Source organism: Mus caroli, chromosome 11 (genome assembly GCF_900094665.2).
Source record: "Mus caroli chromosome 11, CAROLI_EIJ_v1.1, whole genome shotgun sequence".
In the NCBI taxonomy this organism is placed as follows: Eukaryota; Metazoa; Chordata; class Mammalia; order Rodentia; family Muridae; genus Mus; species Mus caroli.
Genome location: NC_034580.1, coordinates 96,612,024 through 96,632,852, shown reverse-complemented (window position 1 = coordinate 96,632,852; position 20,829 = coordinate 96,612,024). Strand labels below are relative to the sequence as shown.

General features: G+C 52.3%; 2 protein-coding genes across 2 annotated transcripts in view; both read left to right on the top strand.

Annotated features, from left to right (window-relative positions):
- The first annotated feature begins 2,417 nt into the window (after window positions 1-2,417).
- Hcrt (hypocretin neuropeptide precursor) lies at window positions 2,418-3,637 on the top strand. The gene is made up of 2 exons (XM_021178464.1): window positions 2,418-2,528; window positions 3,165-3,637. Exons 1-2 carry the CDS (start codon window positions 2,508-2,510, stop codon window positions 3,534-3,536), a joined length of 393 nt encoding a protein of 130 aa, XP_021034123.1. The 5' UTR covers window positions 2,418-2,507; the 3' UTR covers window positions 3,537-3,637.
- Window positions 3,638-5,480: 1,843 nt separating this feature from the next.
- The window catches only part of Kcnh4 (potassium voltage-gated channel subfamily H member 4), an 18,921-nt gene continuing 3,572 nt past the window's right edge, over window positions 5,481-20,829 (top strand). Inside the window, exons 1-15 of the mRNA XM_021177597.2 lie at window positions 5,481-5,893; window positions 7,593-7,826; window positions 8,194-8,340; window positions 8,427-8,554; window positions 9,524-9,767; window positions 10,142-10,299; window positions 13,027-13,234; window positions 14,379-14,573; window positions 14,998-15,197; window positions 16,950-17,199; window positions 17,780-18,024; window positions 18,568-18,606; window positions 18,805-19,157; window positions 19,430-19,536; window positions 20,415-20,491. Coding sequence (XP_021033256.1) covers window positions 5,818-5,893; window positions 7,593-7,826; window positions 8,194-8,340; window positions 8,427-8,554; window positions 9,524-9,767; window positions 10,142-10,299; window positions 13,027-13,234; window positions 14,379-14,573; window positions 14,998-15,197; window positions 16,950-17,199; window positions 17,780-18,024; window positions 18,568-18,606; window positions 18,805-19,157; window positions 19,430-19,536; window positions 20,415-20,491 — 2,661 coding nt within the window. The 5' untranslated portion in view covers window positions 5,481-5,817. The remainder of the gene's footprint in view (window positions 5,894-7,592; window positions 7,827-8,193; window positions 8,341-8,426; window positions 8,555-9,523; window positions 9,768-10,141; window positions 10,300-13,026; window positions 13,235-14,378; window positions 14,574-14,997; window positions 15,198-16,949; window positions 17,200-17,779; window positions 18,025-18,567; window positions 18,607-18,804; window positions 19,158-19,429; window positions 19,537-20,414; window positions 20,492-20,829) is intronic.

The following is a 20,829-nucleotide window of genomic DNA, read 5'->3' as shown; positions in this document are numbered from 1 at the left end:
TTTCCCCCTTGATCACTAATTGAGAAAATGCCTTACAGTTGGAGCTCATGGAGGCATTTCCTCAACTGAAGCTCCTTTCTCTGTGATGACTCCAGCTGTGTCAAGTTGACACAAAACTAGCCAGTACACCTACTCTGCACACTGGTTTAGGTTTAGTCCCGGGATTGTGAGCATAGAGGAGCCCCTGGAAACTCCCACCAGAGTTTTCACAACCAAGCAGACAGATCTCCTCTGCCCTCCCATGCCAAGCACAGCTGAAGGAGCTGTTGCCAGCTTCCCTGCACTGGGTTCCTTCCTGGCCTGGCCTGCACAAATCACTTCCACCATGAGAAAGGAGGAAACTGTCCTTCAAGACACAAAGTGTCACAGCAGGAAGGAGTGTTGGAGTTACCTGAAGAGAGTGTCCATAGCAGTGAGGAAACTAAGTGGCAAGACAAGGAGACCAAGACCGGCAACTCCTCCCCAAGTCCTGATCAGTATCCAGCTTTCTGTTCTGGGCTCTTCCCTCCTCCCTCTGCCCTCCTCCCTCGACAGTCCCACATCAGCCTTTTTTTTTTTTTTTAATTTCTTCATTTATTTTATGGATATGATTACACTGTTGCTCCCTTTGGACATACCGGAAAAGGGCCATTACAGATGGTTCTGAGCCACCCTTTGGTTGCTGGGAACTGAATGCAGGACCTCTAAAAGAGCAGTCAGTGCTCTTAACCGCTGAGCCATCTCTCTAGCACCACTACAACAACCCCCCCCCCATACACACACACACACAGATCTGTCTTTTAAAATCCCCCACCAATGACTGCCCAGCCTAGCACACAAGGCCCTGGAAAACCCTATTCACCTTACCTTTTCCTTTAACTCCTTTAGCTCCATAGAAACCGTGATGCCCACACCCCATCCCTCTGGAGCCAAGTACTGTAACATCCAAGCCTTTGTTCCGCGTTGTCCCTTCTCAGCCATACTCTGTCCCCTTACCTACCTAACGGAAGCTACTTTTCAACAAAGCCTTTGAAGGACCCTCTGCCCCACCCAGAAGGAAGTGTCTGTCTAATCTTTGCTGGTGTCTGAGTAGTTCTTGACCTACTTTGAACTATCCTGGGCTCAGGCCGCACCCCACCCAGATTGACACCTGCCTTGGAGGAGGAGACCTGGAGGCTGGAAAGATGGTTCCATTAGGGTGCTTACTACTTTTTTTGCAGAGGATCCGATCTTGGTTTCCAGTGCCTACCTGGTGGCTCACAACTCTCTATAACTCCAGTTCCAGGGATTCTAAAATCCTCCTTCGGTAGTCACAGGCACCAGGCACACGTGCAGTATAGATCCCTCCACACCGGTAAGCACTCATACATATAAATCTAAAAATAAGCAAATTTAAGAAAATAGGCTCACATTCTAGACACACAACTGTCCCTGCACCCATGCAGGACTGATCTACATCAAGGGCTTCTTTCTTTCATTCTTTCTTTCTTTCTTTCTTTCTTTCTTTCTTTTTGTTTTTTTGTTTTGTTTTTGTTTTTGAGACAGGGTTTCTCTGTGTAGCCCTGGCTGTCCTGTAACTCACTCTGTAGACCAGGCTGGCCTCGAACTCAGAAACCCACCTGCCTCTGCCTCCCAAGTGCTGGGATTAAAGGCGTGCAGCACCACTGCCCAGCTTCATCAAGGCCTTCTTAAAAGGACCCTGAAGGTGAACCCTGGCCTGGAAGTGGCTTGAGTCCTTGACCACCCACACCCTGTTCCATAGTGGCTCAATCCTGGAGATGGCAGAGTAAGACTGCCCTCTTCTCTACTGGCCCAGGAGACGTCTACCCTTCATCAGCTTCTGAACTCCAGGCTTGGCTGCTCTCTCACCCGTGGCCCACAGTGAGTCTCCAAGACTTTCCATGGAGGAGTTTGGTGAAAGGGACAGAAGAAAAGGAGAGCTGGGGGGTGAGGTCGGGGTGGGGAAGTAGGTCGTCAAAAGCTGTTTCCATGGAGGAAAAGACCCTGGAACCTGATGGACCACAGAGTCAGTGGGGGTGAGAGGGCATGCCACCCAGGCACCCTCCTTACCTTCAACATACCATAGACAATGATTCTCAGACTGCCATTTCTGCCCCTAATTAGCAACTGTCCCCTCCCCCATTGTCTCCTGCGAGTGTCCCAGCCAAGGCCTCTTTTGTGAACTTAGATTCCTGGGTGCAAGGTAACCTCATTAGTACTCAGAAACTGCCCTATCTCCAAGGAACAGGCAGACAGACAAGCTGGGGACCAGGGACAGGGCGGCCATTCTTTGGGTCCAACCTGGAAACGGTTCCCCTGCAAGATGCTAATCTTAGACATGCTTTTGTCTGGCTTAAGGTGGACGCACATACTCATGTCTCCCCCGCACACACACCTCAGAGCATTATAAACCCCTGGCCCCTGGAAGCGAGCCACTGAAGACGACGGCCTCAGACTTCTTGGGTATTTGGACCACTGCACTGAAGAGACCATCTCTCCAGATTACTTTTCCCTGAGCTCCAGGCACCATGAACTTTCCTTCTACAAAGGTAAAGAGCTAGAAACAGGAACATAATCATCAAACTACTGAGGCCATGATAGTGCTTGCCGAGGACTGGGCTCATATGATCTTTCTAATGTGTAGCACCTAGGGAGGAGTATGGGTGGGTTCTTGGCAATCTGCCTCCTCGGTTAACACTAGGTATGCCATTGTGTGGGAGCTCACGTTTAATGAGTTCTTGTATTCCCGATGTTCTCTGTGCTTGTCAGTTATGTCTTGCACTCAACAGGGTAGTAGGGATGATTTTATGCCTGGTTTGTAGATGAGGAAGGGCTATCCCAAGAGGGTGAGAAACTAGATCAAAGCCACAATGTACAGTTTCCCCGTCAAAGGAACAAACCTGCTGTGTGTGGAAGGAAGGGCTAGTAAGTTTGGTGCAGACAGACTTAGACACACCTGTCTGCGGGTGGAGGGTCAAGCTTTTAAATATGTTTGCACAGGACAAACCCCAGAGAAGCCTATGAGGGTTTCGAAGAAGATAAGGCTCAGTTGTGTATTGAAGGATGAATTGACAAAGGAGCCAGCCGCAGGAAACCCAGTGACAGCCTAACAGGATCTCCGGCAACAAGAGGTTCAGAGCCAACTGGCTGTGTGGAGTGAAACCCTTGTCTCTGTCCCCCTTTAGGTTCCCTGGGCCGCCGTGACGCTGCTGCTGCTGCTACTGCTGCCGCCGGCGCTGCTGTCGCTTGGGGTGGACGCACAGCCTCTGCCCGACTGCTGTCGCCAGAAGACGTGTTCCTGCCGTCTCTACGAACTGTTGCACGGAGCTGGCAACCACGCTGCGGGTATCCTGACTCTGGGAAAGCGGCGGCCTGGACCCCCAGGCCTCCAGGGACGGCTGCAGCGTCTCCTTCAGGCCAACGGCAACCACGCAGCTGGCATCCTGACCATGGGCCGCCGCGCAGGCGCAGAGCTAGAGCCACATCCCTGCTCTGGTCGCGGCTGTCCGACCGTAACTACCACCGCTTTAGCACCCCGGGGAGGGTCTGGAGTCTGAACCCATCTTCTATCCTTGTCCTGATCCAAACTTCCCCCTCTGCTCGCCGCTGTCAGTCTCTAGGTAAATGGCAATAAAGACGATTCTCTGTTGATATGACTAATCTGTTTCTGTGTGTCAAGTTCAGGCCTCCAGGGGGCAGGAAAGCATCTTGAGAATTGTGACGAGTCTAGGGCCTGGAAGCAGCTTGTGTTTCTCATTGCAAATACTTATTTGGTCGGGAAGAACCCAGCTAGGAACCTTGCAGAGTCCTGGGGTGTGTGCTACACATTTGGGAGGGTGGAAATGAGGTACCGATGTGCTCTCATGTTGTTCTACTACCCACTTTATTTATTTAGAAACAGGGTGTTTATTTAGAAACAGGGTATCCTCGGTTGCCCTGGGAAGATCAGCATGACCTTAAACTTAAATGACCTGATCTTACTACCCTCTATTTCCCCGGTGGTGTTGATATTGCAAGTGTGCTCCACCACGCCTCCTTTATGCAAATGCTGGAGGACTGATCCCGGAGCTTCAAATATATTAATTAAGCAATCACTCTATCGACTGCTACATCCTCAGCCCCCACTGTTTTATAATAGGGACCTATACAGAGAGGTCCAGGAAAGTCGCTCAAGGGCAGAGTCCACCTGGCAAGGGCTGGATGTAAGGCTGCAGAAGAAGCAAGGCATCTGAGCTTTCATGAGGAGCCTCCCAGAGCATCCCTAGTGTGGTCCACTGTACCGTGGCGTGTGAGCAATGCCACACTGGGAAGGAGGTGGGTAAGTTTGTGCAGCCATTGTATAGGAGCAGCAGATGTTGCACCTTGTTGTATAGAATGGGAAGTCTGGGGATGGTTTTAAGCAGAGAATGGGCAAAGATTTGTCTCCTGCTCCAGCCAAAGGTGCCCATTGCAGGTTGAAGTGTGCTTCCCCCAAATTCACACGCTGCAATATTAACCCATCCCACCCCACCCCCAGCATTTAGGAAGAGACCTTGCCAATGTAGTCAGCTAAAATGAGATAGGAGCAGAGTATGGTAGACCTGTAATCCAGTATAAGTAGTGTTCTTTAAAAACAAAACAAAACAAAAAAACAACAACAAAAAAAAACGGGAGGGGGGAGGATTAGGGTACACAGAGAAACAGGAAGAACTCACATGAACACGGAAATAAAGACCAGGGCAATGTACCCACTAGCTAAGAAATGCCACAGGTCACCAGCCAGGGGAGAAGCTAGGGGAGAGTATGGGTGAAAGAGACTCTTCTTCACAGCCTTCAGAGGAATCCAGCCCTGAGTTGACCTTGAACTCAGATTTCCACATCCCAGAATCGTTTAAGCCAACATTCGGTGTCACGTTGCTGGAGCAGCCCTACAACAGTAATGTAAAATCCTAAAGTAGAGACAGCAGGGCCAGCAAGATGGCTCAGTGGACAAAGATCTTGCTGTCAAGACTGAAGAACTGAGTTCCATCCTAGGGACCCACAAAGTGAGAGAACCGACTTCAGAAAGCTGGCCTCTGACCTCCATACCTGCACTACTGGAATAGAAATGTACACACACACACACACACAAATGCAAAAATAAATAAATGAAACCTTTTAAAAAAAAGAAAGAAAGAAAGAAAGAAAGAAAGAGAGAGAGAGAAAGAAAGAAAGAAAGAGAGAAAGAAAGAAAGAAAGAAAGAAAGAAAGAAAGAAAGAAAGAAAGAAAGAAAGAAAGAAAGAAAGAAAGAAAGAAAGAAAGAAATATCCCAATTCCAGCAGGAGGCACTGTCAACCAGACACCAGTCGCAGCGTGGGCCGCGCGGGGAAACCCGTGGGGTGGAGCTACCGGAGCAGCCAGGGAACCACGCGTAGGGGCGTGATCACCCTGAAAGAAGGGCGTGGCTACCGTTCCAGTCCCACTTCATCACTTCAAGCCTGGATGGTGGGCGTGTCTCCGAGTCTCTCCCCAAGAGACACGCGTGGGCCGCTCCCCTCTGGGAGGAGGGCCACAGAGGAGGGCTGCGGGTGTCTCTGGCGGCCCCTCCCGGTGCGGAGCCACGTGGTGGGCGCGAGCCGAGCCCTCCGGGGAAAACCTGACCCGTGGGGAGGTGGGGCGGGGTGGGGGTGGCGGCTCCCGAAGTGCTGCGGAGCAGAGCTTAGAACTAACAGGTTCAGAGCACACAGGCAGCGGCGGCGAGAGGAGGGGAGGAGGCAGGCCGGCGCATGGGGCGCCCCGGCCCCGCCGGTAGCGCGCCCCCTCCGGCCAGGCCGCGCTGAACGCAGCCCGCGCAACGCCTCGAATCCGTACCCGGGGCCATGCCGGTCATGAAGGGGTTGCTGGCCCCGCAAAACACCTTTCTGGACACCATCGCCACCCGCTTTGACGGCACGCGTGAGTTGGGCCGAGGCTGGGTCAAGTCTCCTTGGGACAGGGTGGGTATCTGGATGTGGTGAGATCAGAGGAGAGAGAATGGAGTGTTGGATCTCCTAAAACCGTGGCAAAGAAACGGGGTGCAGAGCCTTTGAGAGTGGAGATCAAGACATGGAGCGCCGAGGGTGGAGGGGAAGGTTAGGGGGTGTGACTCAAGGCAAAAGCGGCTCTTTGTGCCACAAGACGGAGGAGGGGCCTTGGGAGCCACCCACACCAGGGCAGAGCTGATCTGGGAGTGTGTATAGAGGTGTCTGTGGTGTGGAGATGGGACAAAGTGCTCTGGTGACTGCAGCTGCCTCTGCCCCAGAAAAGAGAGAGAACAGACTTCGGCAAGACCTAACCGCATTAAGGTCACGCGCCCCCAAATCATGAGATATCTTTGTGTGAGGTGGGTGAGGCAAAGCGGGGGCAAGTACTTGAGAACGAGAAAACTCCCTGCTAGCCCACCTGAGCTGGGTTCCGAAGTTCAGCACCCTGGACAGCCGCACAGCTCCTTCCCTCCTCTTCTCCCGCCATTCCCTCTCCCAACTCTGGAACCCCTAGGTCTTCCTTTGTCCCTTTTCGAAACCCTGGCCGGCATTTGGAGGGTGGGGGAGCGGTAGCCGAGGGCGGAAACCGAGCCGCCAGGGCCCTACCCCCCCCCAACCTCCCTTGTTTCCATAGCGCCAATCACCGAGGCAACGGGCCCTGGGATGAAAGAAGTAGGCTGTGCCCAGGACCCAGTGCTTCCTAGGAACCCTCAGTGTCCTGATCAGACACCCCATTCCCTGACAGTACCCTCTCCTAGGGTCCTTGGACTGTTTGTGCCTCCTACCTCATCAACTAAACCTATCTCTGCGTGTCCCTCCACCCCCAAAACCTCTAATCCACTGAAGCTAGAGGGAGCCAACTCAGGTTCTGGTGCTGGGGTGGCTGCAGCTCACACCTCAATGTCTTATGCAGTTTGACTCTGAGCATAAGGAACAGATCCTTTGAAACTCCTTAAAAAATATATCAAAAACTCGGCATTTCCTGGAAGGCAAGAAAGAGGGATGTGTCTCCCACAGTCTTTCCCTTACTTTAAGCACATTTATGAGTTTGGACATTTTTCTGCCTTTTGGTTTAACAATAAGAGAGTGTGACATCATCAGAATCTTTGTCCTTGCTCATTAAAAGAGGATGCCGGGGTAGTATCCAAGGATGTGCTTCCAAAATTGAGTGAATTGGGGGTGGGGGGCGGGGAATCTTCTAAGTGCCAGCAGGCCCTCCTTCCCAAGTAACCTGATACAACCCACATCCAGGAGTGAAAGGCACATTGTGTCCCACTTTGCAGATAAGAAAGCTGAGGCCTTAAGCCACATTATGTAGGTAGTAGAAGTGAGTGCTGGAGTCCCTGCCCTTGCCATTCTTAGTTGCTTTCTGCAGTGACACTTCTCCGGCTTGAAGATAGGAGCATGAACCACACGGCCTCATTGGGGTTCCTTCTCTAGCCCTTCATGGACTCTGGGCCACCCTTGTTGTATACCTTGTGCTCATTTCAGAACATCTCAGAGGGAGATTAGGAACCACCCGGAAGCTTCTAGGTCTCTGGGCTCTATCCATGACCTGAGGGAACTGTTGTTCATGTCGAGGTTAGCTCCCTTCTTGGCTTGGCCCTGACCTTGGCTTCTCCCTCCTGTAGACAGCAACTTCCTTCTGGCCAATGCACAGGGCCCACGGGGTTTTCCCATCGTCTACTGCTCTGACGGCTTCTGTGAGCTCACAGGCTACGGCCGCACCGAGGTCATGCAGAAAACCTGTAGCTGTCGGTTCCTCTATGGCCCAGAGACCAGTGAACCAGCCCTGCAACGGTTGCAAAAAGCCCTGGAGGGCCACCAAGAACACCGAACTGAAATCTGCTTTTACCGAAAGGATGGTAAAGAGCCTGACCTGGCTTTGCCTGACATCTGCCCAAATCCCAGGCTTCACCCAGCAGAGTCTGCTAGGCACAGAGAAGCTGAGGGGCTTATCCTTCCATGGCTACAAATTGCCATGTAGATCCTTTCTGGGCCTTGGTCTCTCCATTTGAAAAGTGAAGGGACCAGATGACAGTTCTCTGGGGTGGGGGGTGTCTCCCAGCTCTAAACCTTCACCAAAACCACTGACTAATCTGAGAAGCCTAGGAGGACCAAAGGCCTGCACGGAGATGCTCATGCACCTCTGCCCTTCTCTCTCTCTCTCTCTCTCTCTCTCTCTCTCTCTCTCTCTCTCTCTCTCTCTCTCTCCCCACCCCCACTCCCCAGGTTCAGCCTTCTGGTGTCTTCTGGACATGATGCCCATCAAGAATGAGATGGGGGAGGTTGTGCTTTTCCTATTTTCCTTCAAGGACATCTCTCAGAGTGGAGGCCCAGGACTTGGCTCACCAGGAATCCATGGAGACAATAATCACGGTAACTACAGGTCTGGGTCACAGTGGACTGGGCTCTTAGGATACACTCCAACTTATCTCCATCCACTTTATTCCCCCCCCCCATAGAAAACTCTCTTGGGAGGAGAGGAACTAGCTCAAGACTTAGGTCCACGAAGAGGCAGAACCGGACTGTCCTACACCGGTTGACTGGCCACTTTGGTCGCCGGGGCCAGGGCAGTGTGAAGGCCAACAGTGTGAGTTCCATCCCCGACAGAGATTCCCATATCCTCCAGCCTTACTTCCCTGTTGGTTCAGTCTCCTTCTGTGGGCTCTCTCCTCTACCTGCCCATTTCCATACTACTTTCTGCTTCATCATGTGTGCCCCCTACCAATCCCTCCTTTTCTTCAGTAGGTGATTGACAGTGCCCCCTATCAATCCCTTCTTCGGTAGGTGATTGACATTGCTCTGGTGATGTCACAGGGGGTGGGGCTCTAGCAGTAATCCTCCCGATCTCCCCTTCCCGGCCCCCCTCCCAGGGTAAAGGTTGTATCATGAGGGATGAACTCACAAGCTGCTGTGGTCCTAGGAAGAAAGCCCCTATTGTGGACCTAGCATCCCACCCTGTGTGCCACCCCCAAGGTTCCTGACCAAACCAGGTGATGAGTCCCCCATCTGCTTCTCTAGTCTGTTATAGGCCATAGGAATTGGGTCAGCAGAGCTAACTTCCTCCCTGTGAGGGCATGCTCATCCCTCACTAGGTCCCTAGAACTTAGAAAGCACTACAAAGAAGTTTTGAGCCTTCTTCGGCTTGTGTGACTGTCATCAGCCGATCTTCAAGTAGGGCGAGGGTCAGTCCATGTAAATGCTGCTGATAAAGCACGATTTCTTTAGAAGCCACCTGAGGGTGTTTTGTGGAGATTTAATTGAGTGATAGAGTGCCTGCCTCAAAACACAGCCTCTGGGTTAGGCCCCCAGCATAAGAAAGGGAAAAGAAGAAAAGGTGTCAGAGGGAAAAGCTACAAAAAGAAACCTGAGCTCTAGCATGGTACAGATGCTGACCTGAGAATTCACAGCCCCCAACCCCCATATCTTCCATTTCCTTTCTGGCTACCCTTGCAATACCAACCTTCCCCCTTTCCCTATCCCCAGACTCTCCCTTCCCTCCTCAGCCTCAACTTTTATTTCCCCTAAGTGTCCCCAACCACTACCCCTCTCCCTTTAGAACGTGTTTGAGCCAAAACCATCAGTGCCCGAGTACAAGGTGGCCTCCGTGGGGGGCTCCCGCTGCCTCCTCCTCCACTACAGCATCCCCAAGGCTGTCTGGGATGGTCTCATCCTCCTCGCCACATTCTACGTCGCGGTCACGGTCCCCTACAACGTCTGCTTCGCGGGTGATGATGACACCCCCATCACTTCCCGACACACCCTTGTCAGTGACATCGCTGTGGAAATGCTCTTCATCCTGGGTTAGACTCTCTGCTCTACCAACCTGGAGGGTGGGCTGGGGGGAAGCCTCCCTCCATTCTGGGTCTGCCGGGCCCTTCCTTAGCTTAAATAGTCTTCTCTTTGTAGTTCTGAGCTCTAGGGACCTAGTGAGGAGTGAGTATGCTCTCGGGGGGGGGGGGGAGGCTTACCACCCAGACCCTGTAACTCCTGTAGTACCCAGTGCCCTGCAGCCTCAGCCTTGTGGCCTTTCCTTCCTATAGATCATCCAAGAGTCTCAGCTTTCTTCAGTTTGCCTCCTCCTCCATTCTGGGCCTCCTAGCTTGCCCCATTCATTAGCTACCAGACCTGAGAGTTCAGGCTATGGTCCCTAGCAACCGTCTCTTGCATTCCTCAGACATCATCTTGAACTTTCGCACCACCTACGTGTCCCAGTCTGGCCAGGTAATTTCGGCTCCTCGGTCCATTGGCCTCCACTATCTGGCCACCTGGTTCTTCGTGGACCTCATTGCTGCTTTGCCCTTTGATCTGCTGTATGTCTTCAACATCACTGTGGTGAGTGACACCCCTCCATCCCACCATATATCCTAGCATCGGAACTCCAACCCAGTCTCTCCCATGAGAGGAGCATCCACAAACCCAGTTACAGACCTATCAATTCATATGCAGATAGGTGTTCCTTAGACCCTGCCATGGGCATATCCCTGAGCCAGGCACTGGGAAGGAACCCAAAGGGTCTATGCTCTTGGAGAACTCAGCTCACAGTCTTTGAGGGAAGCTGAGAGAACCGAATGCTAACTATGGCTACCAAGGCGGCATTGGTATACCGCCAGCTGAGTGGTACTTTTCACATTTTTTTTTTATTTCACAAACAACTGATGAGCATTTAGCTGTCTGCAAACACTATATGGGGTCTGGTCAGTGGTAGAAAGAGACAAGGAACTGGCCCTCAGAGCCCCCCACAGATTGGTGAGACAGGCAGGAATGATAGAGGGGGGACATTAGACACAGAATCACTGAATGGGAGACGCTAGTCGCGGCATGGTCAATGCTGCACAGGGTCTGGGCTGGCCTTGGAGATCTGGACTGGAACACCAGTGTATGCAAAAACATTCTGAAATCAGGCCAGCACCTGCGGGCAGAAGCATCATCCCAGCTGGGCAGGAGCTGGGGTGGTCTGGGAAGGAACTGTTCCTGGGGGAGGTGGGAACAGAGCCAGGACTCCAAGAATGAACAGGATTTGGCTAGCAAAGGATGAGACTCCAGAGAAAGAGTGTAGTAAGGCAGCCAGGGAGTCAGAGGCTGGGGAGTGTACCTACACCCTTGTCTTCATTTGGGACTGCCCAGAAATGCCCAGAGTGGTCGGTATGGAGGCCAGACAGACAGACTTTTCTAGTCCAAGGTGAGGCAGTGTTGCCCTGTGTCCCCAAGCCCCCTCGCCATGGTGGGGGAGGTGAGGTGGAGACCAGTATTCCTGTGTGCTCTCCCTGCCGCACTCAGCTATAGCAGGAAACCACCTACACGAAGCCGGATTTAACTAGCCGCCAACGGGCTGTGGGCCCCTTCTCCTGGTTGTGCACATGTGTGTGCATGCTCCTACACACGTGCGTGTGTGTGTGTGTGTGTGTGTGTGTGTGTGTGTGTAAGTCTGCCCTGAGATCCTAGCCATTCAGAGAAGACTACCTGTCCTTGGGCTTGTATCCATGCCTCTATGCCCACGAGATCCCACGAGATAGTCAGCCAAGCAGACAGCTGTGCTGCAGGAGAGGTGTGCTGCAGAAAGCCACCAGCCCCTCCTCTCAGGATGGGGAGAGGATGTCCCCTCTCCTCTCTTGCCTTCGGGAGTACATTACAGATCACTACTGTACTTTCGCACATGTGGAATCCTTCAGCAACAGTTCTTCCATCTCTTTTTAAATGTTGCTCTGATAGCTCTGTCAGAACTAGGTCTCCAGACTCCCAGTCTCGTATTCTTTCCCATATACAACCTGCTTCCCGGATAAGCAGGATCTCCAAATGTATGGCTTAGGGGAGATGAGGAGAAACATTGGAAGCCTGAGAGGGCTAGAACAGAAATAGAGGAGCAGACATGTTAAAGGAGCCATGCTCCCCACAGCATTCGGGCCAAAGGACAATGAGAGAAGGATCCTTAAAGGTGCAGCCTGAAGGTTGGTGTGTTTAGTTGCCTTAGAGAAGATCTGTGTTGGGGAGCCAGGGCCTCCTCCTTTCTAGCCCCGTCGCGAGGTGGTTCTGGAGCAGTGTAATGCCAGTGCGGTGAGGGCCTTCATATCAAGCCCTAGCGTCTATAGCTCTAGCTGACAAGCTGTGTGTGTGTGTGTGTGTCTGTGTGTCTGTGTGTGTAAGGAGTATGGCTACTCCTTGTTTGGCATATTTATTAGAAGGCTTAATTGAAGTGTTAATAATTAGAACAAAACCAGAACATTTGGAGATATGGAGAAAGACAGACAGACGTGTAGAATGTATAAGGTCCTGGGTTTGATCCTTGCATCCCTTTCCCCATAGCAGAACCAACTTACAGGACCCTGGCTAGACACCAGGGCTCCATCAACCTCTAGCTCACAGCAAGTGTCCCCCAGCCCTGCCTTCCTTCTCACCTGTGGCTGACCTACAAGCAGAAAAGCCTGTAACCTTTGGTAGTTCTCAGGCCCCTTATTTGACCCCATTCCATTCGGTACACTTTCTGACGCCTGCTTAATGGTTTCTAGGACAGCAGGGATCTTCCATAGATCATCCATTCAGTTCACCTGCTCTCTGCCAGCTCTGACGGGGGCTTGCACCTGTATCACCTACTAATGCTAGGAGGCAGCTTAGTCCCAAATGGACTTTGGTGCCCTTCATCTTGAGTCTGAGTTACAGCTCTGTTATTTCCCTGGTCTCTGACCTTGGAGCAAGTCACTTGTGTCTGTGAGCCCTATGCGGTTCATTCATCAGCAAACCAGGGTCCGGGATGATAACTGGCCCAAAGACTTGGAAGATTGTTTTGCTTATTTTAATGAGGACTATAAATGCCTGGCATAGTGGTGGAACAATGCAAAAGAAGTCCTCAGTGGCTAAGTTAATTATTCTCTCCTGATGCATTTTAAAGTCACTTTCTCAGGACAGCAGGGATAGTTTTTTGTTTTGTTTTATTTTGTTTTTTCCTTCTTTGCAGCTTCCTCTGGCTCCAGGGTGTCTAGGGGGAAGGGCCTCGATGGGGGTGGGGCTGTGTGAGAGCTCTGGGAAGTGTGCCTGCTAACAGCCTTCCCCGCTGCCCTCCTGCAGACCTCGCTGGTACATCTGCTGAAAACCGTGCGGCTCCTGCGGCTGCTGCGGCTGCTGCAGAAGTTAGAGCGGTACTCACAGTGCAGCGCAGTGGTGCTCACGCTGCTCATGTCTGTCTTTGCCCTCCTTGCTCACTGGATGGCCTGCGTCTGGTACGTCATCGGGCGCCGGGAGATGGAGGCCAATGACCCGCTGCTCTGGGACATTGGTGAGCCACCAGCCCCAGACTTTTTCCCCTGGTTGCTACCTCTCAACCTCTCCTATCCCCAAACGGATGCTACTGGCACTCGACACTTCCTCATCCCATAGTCCTCCAGCCATCTAATAAGATGCCCTGTGGAGATCAAGTGTGGAGACACTGGTTTGGAGACAAGGGCTCTGCCTAGGGGGCAACTTTCAGCCTAGCTGGGAACGAGACCAAGATCAGTGATAGGAGAAAGTCATTGATAGAGAGAGGGTATTTTGGACAGGAAAAGCAGCATGTGTAAAGGCTTATTTAGAAAGAGCTTATAGTCCGTCAGCTCGATGCCATCATCAAGTCCTCCTTAGACACGGTTAATGGAGCCACTGTCAAGGAGGAGGCAGACCCAGGCCCTCAGTGTCTCCTTGGAAAGTAGGTCAGATCCTAGGCGCTGTTCTTGACACCTCCCACTCCGTCAGCCCACACCGACGCACCACTTGGATCTGGCATGGTCCCTCCAGCTCTACCACCCTGTCCAGTCTAACCTACCTTCCTCTCTCCATGACTCCTACAATGGGCTCAGGGGTTAAGAGCACTTGTTGACCAACACCCTTATGATAGGTAGCTCACAGGGGATCTACTGCCCTCTTCTGACCTGTGCAAGTGACAGACAGACAGACAGGCAGATGGACGGATGGATGGACACACACATACACACACACACACACACACACACACGGTACAAATACATAACATGTTGACTAACACTCGTACACAGTAAAAAAATAAAATAAATAAATCTATAATAAAAATTTTAAAAAGTAGTAGACACTGACCCATTCCCTGTGTCTACTTGGGTCCATACATAACACATTTGCAAGCACTCATACATGTTAAAAATAAAATAAGTAAATCTGTAATAATAATTTTAAAACATAATAGACACTGACCCTGTGGTCAACAGTGTATGGAGTGGGTAGCCTTGGAGTCAACAGTAGGCAGTTCCTGGCCTCCAGGCCCAGTCACAGCTGCTCAGCACACTTACTGTCTCAGGCGCTACAAACTGCCCTTCTCCTCTGTAAATATGTATCCAAGGCCAAATAGGCGGATCAGGGAAATGGGTTCTCTAGTGCTTGTGTAGCCATGATTTCTTCCCTCGCCCTCATCACAGGTTGGTTGCATGAGCTGGGCAAGCGGTTGGAGGAGCCTTATGTCAACGGCTCGGCAGGTGGACCATCTCGGCGCAGTGCCTACATCGCTGCGCTGTACTTCACGCTGAGCAGCCTCACCAGTGTAGGCTTCGGAAACGTGTGTGCCAACACAGACGCTGAGAAGATCTTCTCCATCTGCACGATGCTCATAGGCGGTGAGGCCAGACCCACTATTTGCGGGGAGCCTGTGAATCCGGGCTTGTGCATAGGGAGATAAGGCTCAGAGAAAGGAAGGTGCCCACCCAAGTCCACACAGTCACGTGTTCATTCATATTCGCTGCCCATGACTGTGCCCATCAACAGCTGTGATCTCTTTCAAGGAGTAAAAATACCCAAGGTCATGGCCAAGCGGGTGATGAGAGAGGAGTATGGGTGTGCCCCATCTAAGGATTGCCACCTACTTCCCCCTGCTTCGATTGCTAGTTGTACTCACAGGAAAGCTAGCGGGCTCCTGTGCTAGCTCTCCTGTGCTCCCCCAGAACCTCTGAGACGCCCCTATCCAAGGCAGGGTGATTCGGGGAGCACAAGGAGCAAATGTGCGGTGAGCGCCTCTGATCCTCTGGGTTGCCACCTCTGTAGCGCTGATGCACGCAGTGGTGTTTGGGAATGTCACAGCCATCATCCAGCGCATGTACTCCCGACGCTCGCTCTACCACAGCCGCATGAAGGATCTCAAGGACTTCATCCGAGTGCATCGTCTGCCCCGCCCACTCAAGCAGCGCATGCTCGAGTACTTCCAGACGACGTGGGCAGTCAACAGCGGCATCGATGCCAACGAGGTAGCGCTGAGCAGGGGCTTCTGCCAAGGTGGCGGTGCAGTAGGAAAGGGCTAATGCCTCTCCAGGCATGGAACAGAGGCAACCGGGGTGTAAGGAGGCACAGGGCTCTCAGCAAGGACATACACCCAGCCAAATCCAAATCCCTCTTTTTGGTGCTTGAACATGGAGGTTGAAAGGAAGCAGAATGCTTGAGTCTGGACTTGAGTGGACACCTTGCCTTCTCTGGGCCTCAGTTTCTCCGTTGTGGTAGGCTTCACCGTTTCCCCCCAGTACTAGAGTGGGTCAAGTCACCCTTCTCTGCTCGCTCTTATGTACTGATCCCAGTGGAGAATGGGGCAGTGGCTAGAGATGATTATAGGCAGCCTCGGCCCTAAAGGAGACCCCAAGAAAAGTGGGAGAGGGAGCCCAGTATAGAGAAACGCGTAATGACTGGAACCATGCAGGAGTGAGTTCCTGAAGTAGGGCCCTCATTGTGTCTGAGCCCAGAGGGGACAAGAAAGATGGCAGAGGGGACAAGGAAGAGGGTCAAGAGAATCAGTCTACCATAAGACCATTCCAGGCCAAAAAAAAAAAAAAAGAAGAAGAAGAAGAAGAAGAAGAAGAAGAAACTAGGTTCCTGAGTGCTGGTAAAGTAGAGCAAACGAGCTCAAGGATAGTAGCAAAGTGAGCTCCAGAGAGGGGAGGCTGTGCTGGGAGGGTTGCAGTGCCAGAGTTGGGGCTCAGCAGCTGCAGCCCCAAGAGCAGATAGCCTTGAGTTTGCAGTTTTATCCTGTCAGATCTCTAAGAAGGAGTGCGGCAAAGAGGGTGGAGGAGGAAGCAGATGGGAAGCATTTGCCAGGAAATGATCCACAAGAGCAGGCAAGTTCTAGTTGGTTGCAAGAGAGCAGCTCACAGTGCTACCCTGGTCTGGCTTGGGGTCAAGGGATGAGATGAAGGCACCTAGGAGGAAGACTGAGCCTAGGGATGAAGGGGAGTGTCCAGGGCTGAGCCATCAGGAGCTGCATTGTCCATCAGGTAGTTAGTTGTAGATACGCACGTGAACCCGATGTTAGGGCTTTCAGGCATGAGTGGTGGGGAAGAGGGGGTCTGGTTACCATGATGCGGCAGGTGGGGAGATGTAGACGTGAGAAGTGAGTGAGGGGATTGGCTATTCAAGGAGGCTGGGGAAGGAATGAGGAAGGAATGCTAGAAATGAGGGAGCAAAACTGGGAGGGAGTCCATTCCAGGGGCCCAGGGGGAACAACAAGACAGTTGCCGAGGGGCTCTGTGGTTTTATGAGGGAAATGTATAGAGCTCTGGTAACATTCAAGACCTAGCATGAGCCTGCATTTTACAGATAGGGATACTGAGGCCCAGAGGTGAGGAAAAAAAAAAAAGAGGTTCTAAAGCCCCCAGAAACACAGGAACAAAGGTGATTGATTGCTACTTTGCCAATTCCCAGTTGAGGTCTGACCCACCACGGATGACTCCTGACTGTATAGAATTGAGCCATCAGAATCTATGAGCTGCTCAGTGTGTGCAGCTACGTGCGGTACCCAGAGGGAAGACTTGGTCTCTGCCCAGCAGTTAGATTTGGTGATCAACATAGTAAGGGAAATTGAGGCTAGGCAAGGAGTCTCCCTAAGGTCCAGTGGGTAATTTCAAAGAGAGGGCAAGTTGGCACCCTTGCCTTGGGGACAGCCCAACTCATTTGTAGACTTGAGCAGTGACTGGCAAGGGGATGGTCAGAGTAACCTCTGGCTCTTCTGACAGTTACTGCGTGACTTCCCGGACGAGCTGCGAGCTGACATTGCTATGCACCTGAACAGGGAGATCCTGCAGCTGCCTCTGTTTGGAGCAGCTAGCAGGGGCTGCCTGCGGGCCCTCTCCTTGCACATCAAGACCTCCTTCTGTGCTCCTGGGGAGTACCTGTTACGCCGTGGGGATGCCCTCCAGGCACACTACTACGTCTGCTCTGGCTCGCTTGAGGTGCTCCGGGACAACATGGTGCTGGCCATCCTGGGTGAGAACCCCCCCACCACCACCTCACACTGTCCATCCTAAGATCTTCTCCGGAGGCCTTGGGGGACAGCCTGGGGTTCTGGGGGTGGGAGACCTCTAACTAGTACCTAGAATGCCTACCTAGTAGTCTTCCTCAATCCTTTCAGTTCCCCCTAGGCCCTTCCTCCCGCTCTGCCCTAACTCTTTGGCCACCCTTTAACCCACGGGCCCTCCATCAGCGGCTGTCATTCACTCCAACTCCTTCTTTTCTATTGCATCATCTTCCAGTTCCATTGACCTGTCCCCAAACGACTCTAAAACCTGTTGGCCTTTACTGTTCAACTGACCCCTCTGACCATTCTTTATTGATCACCCAATTCTATTGGTCGTTTCTCCAGCACTCTAGACACCTTCCACTAGCTACTGAACAGCCTCACCTGCCACTCTCCATAGGCCTCTTACAAGTCCCCTGATTCCCTCTTCCAATGCCTAACTCCTTCAACCATCCTTAAGTACTCTGACCATCATCTCTCAGATGTATGGACCATCTCCTACCGATATTCCCTTCATCCCAGTTGACTGTCCCTTTGCTCTACCCACAGGGAAGGGGGACTTGATTGGGGCAGACATCCCTGAGTTGGGACAGGAGCCTGGGTCAGGGGCAGGCCCCAGCTGTGTGCTGAAGACCAGCGCCGATGTGAAAGCTCTGACTTACTGTGGCCTGCAGCAGCTGAGCAGCCGAGGGCTGGCTGAGGTCCTGCGGCTGTATCCGGAATATGCGGCTGCCTTCCGGGCTGGCCTACCCCGGGACCTAACCTTCAACCTGCGCCAAGGTTCTGAAAACAATGTATGTAGACGATATATGGCTGCCACCCCCACCTTCCTTCAGAACAGCTATCCTCTTTCAGCTCTCTCCTCCCTAAAAACATCACCTCTAACTCCAACTACCTCTCCTTCTATTGCTTCATATATACTATCTTCCCACTCCACTCCACTTGGGCCTCACCAAGCCAGCCCCTGGCCAATCTCTCATAGCCTTCTACTATTGCCTGGTACCTCTTAGCCTTGTCTTATCTTTATGAACGACCCCTTCTTCTTTTAGGTCTCTTTCTGAAGTGATGCAACACCCCACCACCACCACCACCACCATCAAAGTTCCTTTCCCCTGCTATTGTCCCAGCGGTTCCCACTCTGTTTTAGGCTGATGTGATGTGATGACCTTAGGTCTTTGTCTTTTGCTACTCTGGGGCTCAGTTTGTTATTCTGAATTCCTATGAGGTGGAGTTGGTGGTCTCATGTACTCAATCTCTTAACACTGTTCGCTAGAGGAGGGGCTGTATCAGAGGAGTGGAGAGATAGGAGACAGCTTGAATCCCCACTGTCTCCACAGGGCCTCGGCCGCTTCTCACGGTCTCCTCGGCTCTCCCAGGTAATCTGCATTTCTGGGTGGGGTGGGATTGTTCTGTGGAGAGGTTGGGTGGCGGGGCAGCTTTCCTTAGCTCCTCTGCCACAGCGAAAAGGGACCAGGGATCGATCGGGATTGCGTTCGGTGCTGAGGGTCGCATCCCAGTGAAGGGTCCTGCATCTACTTTCCAGTAACAACTGATGCTCCTCCCTCTTCTCACAGGCACGCTCCGACACTCTTGGTTCCTCCTCAGACAAGACTCTGCCATCCATCACAGAAACCGAGGGTGGCATGGAGCCTGGGGCTGGTTCCAAGCCCCGTCGGCCCCACCTGCTGCCCAACCTCAGTCCAGCACGACCTCGGGGGTCCCTGGTCAGCCTTTTGGGCGAGGAGCTGCCCCCATTCTCAGCCCTTGTCTCCTCTCCTTCCCTGTCCCCAACTCCTTCCCCTGCCCTGGCTGGCCGGGGTCAGAGTCCCTCCCCGCACGGCCCCCCCAGGGGCTCTGCTGCCTGGAAGCCCCCCCAGCTCCTCATTCCCCCACTGGGAACATTTGGACCTCCGGACCTCAGTCCCCGGTGAGATGCCAGCCTCCCTTGCCTTTCCCATATCCCTGCTGGCTTCCAGAACCTTCTTTGGGCTCCATTCCCAGCGTTCCAACCAGTGCTCCTTACTGTCTCTGCCCCATTTGCCAACCCTGCCTTTCCAATCACAGCTTGCAAATCCCATTCTGCTTTGACCACTATTCTTCCCCAGTTTCTTGCCTCTGCTGCCCTCATTGACCCTCTGCCTACTCTATTCTGGCCCCGCATCCTCCCTATGGTGCTGAGGAACACTCCTCTACCCTCAGGATCGTGGATGGCATTGAAGACTCCAGTAACACAGCTGAGGCTCCTACATTCCGCTTCAGCAAGAGGCCAGAGCCCACCAGAACTCGCTCACAGGCTCCCCCTTCAGGTAAGTAACCACAGTGACTTCAAATCACAACCACTTCTATGTCTACCCATTTATCCATCCATCCATCCATCCATCCATCCATCCATCCATCCATCCACTTACATGTCTATCCACCTGTCCCCATCAATCCATCTACCTTGTCACATACCCATCCATCCATCTACCCATTCACTCCATATCACATGTGTTCTCTGCCATCCTAGGAGTACACAGTTAAACTAGATCATGCCAAAAGTAACATACAAACAATTCAGATCCTGCCAACATTTTATCCGGGGGAGCTAGGGGTGGGATCAGCAATACCTGTGCACACAGATAAACAATTCTAGAATTCTGCGGCGAGTTCTACAACAGGGAGGAAGGAGAGCAAGACTGTGGTAGGACTGGTTGGCTACTTCTTAAACGGACTGCAAGGAGACACTGACATGGTCCAATGGTAAAGCCTGATTGAGTGTGATCCCTAGAACCTGTATGATGGAATGAAAGATCTGATTTCTGAAAGTTGTCCTGGCACCGTGAGACACACCTGTATACAGCTGTAAATAAATAAGCGTAATTAAAAAGGACAGGAGATCGTGGCACTTTGGTAAATGGAGCAACTGTTCAAAGATCTAAAGGCATGCACAGAAGAGACACTGTGTTTGAATGCCAACAAGCTCTGCCTAGAACTGGAGAGTAGCAGGCATGGAGGAAGAGCAGAGGTTGGGGAGTCACAGGGCCACAAACCCAGCCTCTAGTGTCGGCTACCCCTCCTCTCCGAAGGACCAAGAGCATTCTATTCCTTGCCTTCTGCTTGCCAGGCAACAGAGAAGTGTGGGGACTTGGGGATTCACGCTCCATGGACTCATCCTTACCTCCTCACCCCATTCTGCCCGCAGGCCCCAGGCTCAGCCGGGAACTGGCCACAGAGGCAGCAGAGGAGGTGAAGGAAAAGGTCTGCAGGCTGAACCAAGAGGTAAATTTGGCTTGGCTCTTCCCCTCCAATCCCGGGAAATATTGTCTTGGGGTCTGAGAAGAGCATGTCATGTTCTAGAGCTAGCCAGAGTCCTGAGTTCTGTTAGTCACACTAGCTAAATTACTCTGGGCAAGTCCCACAGCTATGCTGGGCTTCTCTTAACTCACCTAAAAGTTAGAAAAATAATCTGTCAGTGCATGGGTGGTGATGGCGCACACCTTTAGTCCCAGCACTTGGGAGGCAGAGGCAGGTGGATTTCTGAGTTTGAGGCCAGCCTGGTCTACAGAGTGAGTTCCAGGACAGCTAGGGCTACCTTGCCCACCAAAAAACAAAGAAAA

Excerpts from the sequence above, each read along its gene's own strand:
- Hcrt (XM_021178464.1), top strand. The coding sequence starts at position 2,508 with ATGAACTTTCCTTCTACAAAG. Across the intron at positions 2,529-3,164 it reads TGAACTTTCCTTCTACAAAG|GTTCCCTGGGCCGCCGTGAC; the intron begins GTAAAGAGCTAG and ends GTCCCCCTTTAG.